The sequence below is a fragment of the Ovis aries genome, chromosome 17, assembly GCF_016772045.2.
Source record: "Ovis aries strain OAR_USU_Benz2616 breed Rambouillet chromosome 17, ARS-UI_Ramb_v3.0, whole genome shotgun sequence".
Classification (NCBI taxonomy): domain Eukaryota; kingdom Metazoa; phylum Chordata; class Mammalia; order Artiodactyla; family Bovidae; genus Ovis; species Ovis aries.
This window is the reverse complement of record NC_056070.1, coordinates 37409697-37419895: the sequence shown is the minus strand read 5'-3', so window position 1 is coordinate 37419895 and position 10199 is coordinate 37409697. Positions and strand designations below refer to the sequence as shown.

The 10199-nt window shown below is 36.8% G+C and overlaps 1 protein-coding gene across 4 annotated transcripts in view; it reads right to left on the bottom strand.

Annotated features, from left to right (window-relative positions):
* Positions 1-3236: 3236 nt before the first annotated feature.
* FSTL5 (follistatin like 5) overlaps positions 3237-10199 on the bottom strand; it is a 937018-nt gene continuing 930055 nt past the window's right edge. For all 4 annotated transcript variants that reach the window (XM_027956327.2, XM_042234380.1, XM_042234379.1 and 1 more), the window contains one exon: positions 3237-5803. In XM_027956327.2, the coding sequence (XP_027812128.2) occupies positions 5101-5803 (703 nt within the window). In that variant the 3' untranslated portion in view covers positions 3237-5100. The remainder of the gene's footprint in view (positions 5804-10199) is intronic.

Below are 10199 nucleotides of genomic sequence, written 5' to 3'. Positions count from 1 at the left end.
GAGAAACTGTGCTTTTTTTGTCTACTAATAGGACAATGTAATTTATTAACTACAAGCTAACAAAAAAAATCATATTCCTATGCTAAGATTTAGCCTTCTAGGAGGATGGGAAAAGGTTACCATGATTCAAGTCTACAATAATGAGTTTATATAGCATGATTTTCAGAACATATTTCTATGCATGAAGATTCCAAGGAGAGGTAAATGATATTAGAGTGTGATTGGAAGAAAAATGAAAATAGGCTTTTGATCAAATGTTGCTTTTTTTTTTTTTTTTCGTGCCTCTTCACACAGGAAGAACAGCTAAACAGTAGATGCATGGACAAGTGACATTAGAAGTGACCTCTCATGAGCTCTTAGGCTTGTGACATTTGGGGTGTACATTTCATGTTATTTTACTCTTGCTAATTTTCATGATAGCCATATTGTTCCTGAATTTTTTCTCACTTTTAAAATTTGCATATATGATAAGCTGTCAAATATGATTAAACACTGTTTCATTCTGTGAAATCTGAAATAATGTAAAATCCAGTCAAGTTCACTTAGTTTTTTAAAAAGAAAACCCTCTGAAGATCTTTTGAGTGGGAGTCTTAAAGGTAATAAGATTCTAAAATTATACTTTTTAAAAAACACTTGTATTTTACTTTTATATTATTAGACAGACAATGGAATAATGCCTGAAAATTACATTAGTTTGCTATAATACATGATGACACTACTCTGGAAATATATTCCATGTCCATCATTCTTATTTGTCTTTTATATAAACCCTCCTTCTCTCTGCCAATCTGCTTTTCTTTCATGGCTCTCATATTTTTACCACTGGTGTCATAATTGAAACCTGCTGATTTGTCTCTTTTCATCACCCATATTTATTCAGATGCCATCTCAAGTATGTTTCCTTAACACACCCTGTCTTATATGCATGCTTGTGTGCTAAGTAGCTTCGCTTATGTGTGACTCTTTGCGACCTTATGGACGGTAGACTACCAGGCTCCTCTGTCCACAGAATTTTCCCAGCAAGAATACTGGAGTGGGTTGCTATGCCCTCCTCCAGGGGATCTTCTAGACCCAAAGATCGAACCTGCAACTTCTGCATTGGCAGGCAAGGTTTTTAGCAATAGCGCCATGTGGGAAAACTGATTTTTCTCTTTTTAGCTTCCATATTTATTCAGTTGCCATTTCAAGTATGTTTCCTTAACAGGCCTTATCTTCAACTCAGTTCAGATGCATAGTCATGTTCAGCTCTTTGCGACTGCATGGACTGCAGCATGCCAGGCTTCCCTGTCCATCATCAACTCCCGGAGCTTGGTCAAACTCATGTCCATCAAGTCAGTGATGCGATCCAACCATCACATCCTCTGTTGTCCCCTTCTCCTCCTGCCTTCAATCTTTCCCAGCATCAGGGTCTTTTCCAATGAGTCAGTTCTTCCCATCAGGTGGCCAAAGTATTGAAGCTTCAGCTTCAGCATCATTCCTTCCAAAGAAATCCCAGGGCTGATATCCTTCAGAATGGACTGGTTGGATCTCCTTGCAGTCCAAGGGTCTCTAGAGTCTTCTCCAACACCACAGTTCAAAAGAATAAATTCTTCAGCACTCAGCTTTCTTTAGGGCCCAACTCTCACATCAGTACAAAACTATTGGAAAAACCATAGCTTTGTCTAGACGGACTTTTGTTGGCAAAGTAATGTCTCTGCTTTTTAATAAGCTGTCTAGGCTTGTCGCAGTTTTTCTTCAAAGGAGCAAGTGTCTTTTATTTTCATAGCTGCAGTCACCATCTGCAGTGATTTTGGAGCCCAAGAAAATAAAGTCTCTCCATTATGGAAACATAAACTGTTTCCATTGTTTCCTCATCTATTTGCTGTGACATGATGAGACAAGAAGCCAAGATCTTAGTTTTCTGAAGGTTGAGTTTTAATGTTGCGTTTCATCTTGTTGTATATTATAGATCATAAACTTCCATTTTCTGCAGTAGCCTCCCAACTGATACCAGTTTCTCCAATTTCCTGTCAAATCTTCGTTATATTAGAAAATAAAAAATGTTGCGTGTTTTCACTGTTCTTTCTCTTTTTAAAAATTAGTCTTGAGTTCCTACTCTCTGGATTAAGTCTAGACTCTTTCAATTTGTTTCATTCTTCACGTCATGCTCAGTTGCTTCAGTCATGTCTGACCCTGCAACCTCTGCCTATGGTATTCTCTAGGCAAGAATACTGGCATGGGTTGCTATGCCTTTCCGCAGGGGATCTTCCCAACCCAGAAATTAAAACTGTGGTGTCCTGTGTCTCCTGAACTGCAGGCAGATTCTATACTTACTGAGCCACCTGGAAAACCCTATTCTTTACTTCCCTCCTCCAAAATCTGATCATAATCCATTTTTCATGAATTACCACCTTCTTTTTCATAAATATTAATTTTTTCTAGTCAATTTTGCCCAAAGACCTCCCCATGTTCTACTTCCATTCTTGGTTTCACACCTTTTCTTATTTCATGCCTGTTAGGGTTACCACACAATTATTTACCAGCTAATTTGCAGCAAAATTGTGTCATATTTTTTTGGCTACCTTGTTGCTATTTTATCCTATCTGTTAAAAATCTATTCTTTTTAGAGAGCGGTGATGTCATCATTTTATTCTAGTCTGTCATCATGTTCAGTTTTCACATATACCCAGTTATTGATGAGATCATTATATTCAATACGCATTTATCAAGATGTGTGTAGAGCAATGCTGATGCCCTGTATGCCAGCTCTTACTTTTTCTCTCTACCACTGAAGAAAGAAATATCTATCTTAGAAAATACAATATTGCATTTCCTTATTTTTTTAGAGTATCACAAATGTCAATATTTTAAACATTACACTGTTAAAAAGGGGGGCTCAGTATTTGTGTGGTTAATAGTGTAAGAATGTGGGGAAAAAGGGATTTAAGTCTATGTTTATGTTCCATTCTGATATTCATTCATTCCTTTAATACACAAGAGGGGATTCTAAAGAAATACACATCATAAGAGGATAAATATCTTGCTTTACATATGAATATGAAGGGACAGAGCAACTTAGAATTGATATAATGAAGCTAAGCTGTCTTTCCTTGATTGGTCTCACTTTACCTGCCCTCTACGCCATCCTATCACTTTCAAAACAATGGGGATATAAACCAGTCTGTGTCTGAAGCACTGGGAGGAAAACAAAACAAACACGAGTATTCACATTAAAACACTGACTGAACTCTCAAGGGTTAAAATGTAAGAGGTTTATTCTCTTTTATCAAGCAGTGTCTACAGACAAAGCAGCCACATGGTGTAAGCTACCAAAGAAGGATGTATGAGACAGACTTAGATTAAATCATTAGGTCACAGCCACTTTATGTGGTTCATGTTCACAAAGAAGAAAACTGCTAAAAAGGAAAGCAGGTAAGTAGAAACATAAGCTAACTTCTGTTGTCTATTAAATCTGCCTCCCATAATGTTTCCTTAAGCTAAGAATAAATCTACTGTTATCACATAGTTCAGGATGCTATATATACATAAGATAGTACACACTATAAAATTTCAGGTTTCTAAGCAGTTTTACACAATTAAACTTGAGTAAAATTTGTATTTAAAAAAGACCTTATTGGATTACCTTCAGGAAATGGAGGTCATTTCAACAGTACATTAGCATTTTTAGCAACAATAAAACAAAAATATAGTAAGTAAAAAGATTCTCCAAACGATGTAAGCTTTTACTTTAAGCCTGGATAATAATCTGCTTATTTCAATAAACCAAGTTACTAGTTTTAATGCACTTCTACTGGCCTTTTCTTTGCCCTGAAAAATGAAAGCAATGATTTTTACTTCTATGCAGTGTCTCAAATAAGAGGATTAGTTAGGTTTCGAACTTCGACACACAGTGAGAGAGTTGTTTAAGGATTATATAGGAGTTAAGCAGAAGTCATTTGGGAAAGTTATTAAGGAATGAGTACTTAGATGGATTATATTTAAATAGCAAAGGCAATGGAGAAGTACATCTTTTCTCACCACTGTGGTGCTACCGGCTAATTCCCAATTTCTGTTACTAATTGTCCTAAACCGCTAATACTCATCAGTTCTCTAGCCAGTTTTTTTTTTTCTCTCTGTTGTTAATTTCCCTAAATGTGGTTTACTCTAAGCAGACACAAATAATGCTTCTATTTTGGAAATAAAAGTTCCTGCTAATGCAACACTGAACTACTTCAAAAGAAACAAAAATGTCTATTCCACTAATAAGATATATTTGTAAGCAGTTGACATCCCAGACAAACTTGCATTAAAAATATAATGCACTCTCGTGATTGAAAGCAAAATGAGTCAATAATACACTGCAAACATATTACCATAATTATTTTCCTCCCTTCCTCTTCATTTTCCATAGCATGCTGCAGATTATACAGTGAGTGTCAAACAGAATTTGTCACCTGTGTACAGCCTAAGGACAGTTTATGTCTTCAAATGATATTTCATTGAGGGTTAGACAAATGACTGAAGGCTGGGTTTGGTGAAAAAGATGTTCAACTTTTATCTTTAAATGACAAGAAATTTATAGCGATGAGGGTGGTCACTATGCAGCTTTTAGCCTTCCTTTTCCTCTTGTGACATTCCTTTCAAGGCACGAAAGATTAGAAACTGGATGGGACAGAATATTTTGAATTAAGAATTTTAAGTTTCCACAACATCTTTTATTTCTGGTTTAAGCATACCAAAAGGACAGAAAAAAAAAAAAAAAGGTCAATTACCCTCAAGATGAAATGGTGTTTAGAATCATTGGAAATTCCCTGCAGTTGAGTTATTTTTAATTATTTAAATTCCTATTCTATTGGAAAAAAACATAACAGTAGATTTGGTTCTTATAATTGAAATAGTTTCTCATTAAATATTGTGTTAACTATTTCTAATCAACCAATATTACTAATTGTGTATGTCTTTGTTTAAAAACAAAACAAAACAAAACTATTTTATTTGGGCCATCCAAGTAACTGATGTTTGGCTAGGATACAAACTTAGAAAGTTAAACTGTAAATTTAAATAATGGATTAGTGCAGTGTATTGGAAAACTCTTGATTTAATAATTATTTAACAGGGCTTCTAGGCTTCTCCAACCCAGATGACTGTGTTTCCCTTCTCAACTTCAGTGATCTCACAGTTTAACTTATTGAGTCGTCCATCAAGTATAAAGAGAGAGTCCTTGGAAGGAGTCATCAGGTATTGACCAAACAAGCCACTGTCCTGGATTTGCCTGTTCTTCAGGTTCCAAGGCCATTCTTCTGCCTTGAGTGGTTCCTTAAGGCTTTTTATCATCTTAACCTTCCCGGAGGCAAGCTCCACAAAGAGCACATCTGTCTGTGTGCTTGAACTACCATAAATGTTGTACTGATGGCCTTCCGTAAAGGATGGCTGAAAGGCCAGGTCAGATATGTGCAGGTTAGTGTGAATATCAAAAGCCTCCTGTATTTCTCCTCTGATGGTGATGTACTGGACCCTCACAAGACCTTTCACGTCACTGATGGTGACAAGATAGTGTCCATCTGGAGAGATGTATGGAGTGCCCGTCACGTCACTGTTGAACCCAATGACCGAGTCGGTGACACCATCCACCAAGAGCTGTGGGGGAGCCGCCCCAGTGCCGTTGGGTTTGCAGCCAATGAAGTAGTATCCTCCCAAGTGTGTGTATGCTAGTGACTGCGGGATGCATTGATAGTCCTTCAAATTAATAGTCTTGATGTATGACATGGTTTCAAGATCAATCTTTTGCAGTGCAGCTTCATCTTTATGAAGAATAAATCCAAACCTGCAAAAATGAAAATCAAAGTTAGACAGGAAACTCCAAAGGGGTGAAGGAAATGCACTACGGGCAGGAGGAAAGGGGACTCAAAGCCTGGGCATTAGCTGTCAGGCTGTGCAGGAGCTGGTGGCTGAATCTTGTTAGAGTCTGCTTTAAATCCCACTGCCCTCCTCCTTCCTTAGGTTGTCCTTTCATTACAGCCAAACAATTATAACTCATGCTATAGAAAGCAAAATAATTAAAAGTGATGTATCCAGTTAACTGGAACAACATTTTACTTTTATCATCGAGGGCCAAAAAGTAAACATATTTTGCATATCTCAAAGCCCACTGAAATTGAATCAACTTAGTTAGTGTCTAGGAAAACGAGAAAGAATGAAAACCTTGAATATACATCTTTTCCACTCACTTCATTGACTTCTTATATTGCCTGTGATCATCAAATAAATTTGATACTCATCACTGTTTAGAAAAGTATTCATATTTTTCTCATTTTAAGCTGTTTCACCTTAATAGATGCAGATTTAGGGAGTATAGAACTATTAGACTTCTATTTATTGCATTTTAGAATCACCTTAACTACCTGTATGATTTTAACATTTATTTTATTATGTTCTAAATCCAAGTTAAAATTTCATCCTTGCCATGCTAATAGTGTTATAATTATTAATGATACACTTGTGTTGTATTGATCATTTTACATTAAATAATGATGAACTTTGGATATTTATGGCATTTTTCTATTAAATTTAATTTAAAAATAAATATATTTTAAAATATGTTTTGGTGATCTCTTTGATTACTTCAGTGATTTTTGTCCTGAATGCTAGCTATAGATGATCAGAAGTCCCTGTGAAATGGAGAAGTCAATTTTGTGAAGTTTTGCTTGTTTGGGGGTGAATATATATGGAAACCCTTATCTATAACATGGGTGACTTCCTAGCAAAAATAAGATAAAGTGAGATAGAAACTACTTTATAAAGTTACACCCAAAATGCACAGAGGCCAACAGAATTGGAAGTGACTTTTATTTTTTTTATTGATTAAAGCACTGTCTAATATTTCCAAAATAAACACCAATACAGTATACTAACACATATATATGGAATTTAGAAAGATGGTAATGATAACCCTGTATACAAGACAGCAAAAGAGACATAGATGTATAGAACAGTTTTTTGGACTCTGTGGGAGAGAGAGAGGGTGGGATGATTTGGGAGAATGGCACTGAAAAATGTACAATATCATATATGAAATGAATCATCAGTCCAGGTTCAATGCATGATACTGGATGCTTGGGGCTGGTGTACTGGGACAACCCAGAGGGATGGTATGGGGAGGGAGGAGGGAGGGGGGTTCAGGATGGGGAACACATGTATACCTGTGGCGGATATATGTTGATGTATGGCAAAACCAATACAATATTGTAAAGTAATTGACCTCCAATTAAAATAAATAAATTTATATTTTTAAAAAGAGAAAAAAAAATAAAGACAAGAGAGGTATTGTTAACTGACTTTGCTTCTAAATGAAAAAATAATATTAAGATGACTTTACTGTAAGTATTAAAACAAAAGGCTTCTGATGTGGTTCAGCGGTAAAGCAGGAGATGCAGGTTCAATTCCTAGATCAGGAAGATCCCTGGAGAAGGGAATGACAACTCCACTCTGGTATTTTTGCCTGAGAAATCCCGTGGACAGAGAAGCCTGGGAGGCTACAGTCCATGGGTTGCAAAAAAAGTTCAGTTCAGTTCAGTTCAGTTCAGTTCAGTTGCTCAGTCATGTCCGACTCTTTGTGACCCCATGATATGCAGCACGCCAGGCCTCCCTGTCCATCACCAACTCCCGGAGTTCACTCAAACTCATGTCCATCGAGTCAGGGATGCCATCCAGCTATCTCATCCTCTGTCATCCCCTGCCCCTCCTGCCCCTAATCCCTCCCAGCATCAGAGTCTTTTCCAATGAGTCAACTCTTTGCATGAGGTGGCCAAAGTATTGGAGTTTCAGCTTTAGCATCAGTCCTTCCAATGAACACCCAGGACTAATCTCCTTTAGGATGGACTGGTTGCATCTCCTTGCAGTCCAAGGAACTCTCAAGAGTCTTCTCCAACACCACAGTTCAAAAGCATCAACTCTTCTGCACTCAGCTTTCTTCACAGTCCAACTCTTACATCCACACATGACCACTGGAAAAACCATAGCCTTGACTAGATAGACCTTTGTTGGCAAAGTAATGTTTCTGCTTTTCAATATGCTATCTAGGTTGGTCATAACCTTCCTTCCAAGGAGTAAGTGTCTTTTAATTTCATGGCTGCAATCACCATCTGCAGTGATTTTGGACCCTCCAAAAATAAAGTCTGCCACTGTTTGCACTGTTTCCCCATCTATTTCCCATGAAGCGATGGGACCAGATACCATGATCTTAGTTTTCTGAATGTTGAGCTTTAAGGCAACATTTTCACTCTCCTCTTTCACTTTCATCCAGAGGCTTTTTAGTTCCTCTTCACTTTCTGCCATAAGGGTGGTGCCACCCTTATGGCAAAAAGAGTTAGATACTACTTAGAGACAAAACAATAACAACAATTAAAACAAAACAAACTCTAAGAATGGCTCATTTTATTCTTGTCACCTAGAAAATTCATTTTCCATATGCTATTTCTTAAAAAAACTAATCTTTCCTGCAGCTCTATTTCCATTTCTGACATAGATGGATGGGGACCAGATACCATGATCTTAGTTTTCTGAATGTTGAGCTTTTAAGGCAACATTTCCATTGCTAGAACTACCTTATCACTTTCATCCAGAGGCTTTATGTTCATCACTGTTTATAATCATGCCTAGATGTCCATCAGCAGATGAATGGTGCCAACCTTACTGGCATTTGAATCAGTTCTGATGAGATGGATGAAACTACTACTTAGAGACAAAACAATAACAACACTTAAAACAAAAAAAAAAAATTGCCACCTAAACACATAATATAGAAATATGGTACATTCAGGATAATAGCACCTTAAAATTTCAATATAAGCATGTGACAAGCTCTAAATATGAATAAACACAGACTTTTAACATCATAGAATAAAACAAGATAAATGTTCTTTAAAAAGTCAGTCATAATGATGGAAGTTATGGAGTGCATAAGCAGAAATATTTTACTAAAATAGACATAATACTGTAACTGCTAGTATCACTGATCCTGTTCATGAATGAGGCCAGTTGTCTTGCTGTTCACTGCACTTACTGTTCACTGAACCCATGGCAGGCAAGGGGCAAGCTAAGAGGCTAGAAAATGCAAGGAACCATAGGAACTGCAGACTCCTTATTCTCTCCTCGCTGGCGCAACAGCCATAGCCGGAGACACACTGTATTCTCTCCTCTGTTATTGGCTCAAGGGATACAGCCGTGATGTGGCATTAATGCCACTGCTTTTTAGTTGGAAATCATATTCTTGCCTGGAGAATCCCAGCGATGGGGGAGCCTGGTGGGCTGCCGTCTATGGGGTCGCACAGAGTCGAACACGACTGAAGCGAGTTAGCAGCAGCAGCAGTAGCAGCATATCACCAGTAGTCTACATCTAAGTAAGTACCTGCTAACGTGCATGTGCAGAGCTGTAAGTGATCTCAGCTGTTACATAATCATGATTTATAAAACATGGGACAAAAGCAAGATGCCCTAGGGTGAGAGAGCCTGACCATGCCATCTTAGCCAATTTGCTCTTTCCCTATATTGCTTCTATGTTACTACATTTCATAGAGTTAGGAAACTATGCAATAATTTTAGATATATTTGAAAATTTGTGAGAGACTACTTGTTGCCTTTGGAGAGCATGACTTTTTCTATACAAAAGAAGAACGACTGTGTATAACTACTCCTTTAAAAAGATTTCTTAAACATTTATTGAATGATTACTAAATAGTAAGCGCTGGAAATATACTGGAGGTGAACATAACTCACCCTGCTTCCAAGGAGTCTAGAAATTTTAATGGATTAAACAACTGAAATTAAGTGATTAATGCTTAATTATAATATTCTGAAATTATTACTTAGTAACTATTACTTTTTCTATATATACTTAAAAGGGAATAAAGTAATCATTTTGAAAATAATATTTGTACAATATTTCAGAATGACATGCATAATTTCATATTAATTTCCTGAATCTTTATCTTGTCTTGTGTCAGTAATAACTGGGTCAGTGTTCTTTCAGTAAACAAAGCTCATACCATACCTAGTCAGGATACAATTTCAGTTTTGATTACAATGGTATGAAGACACCTTTACGATGTTAGCAATCATTTCCAAATGTTCCCATCAAAAAATGAATACTTGGTGTAGCTTTTAAGTACTTTGTTGTTGTGCAGTCCAACTCTTTATAACCCCATGGAGAGGCACACCAGTCT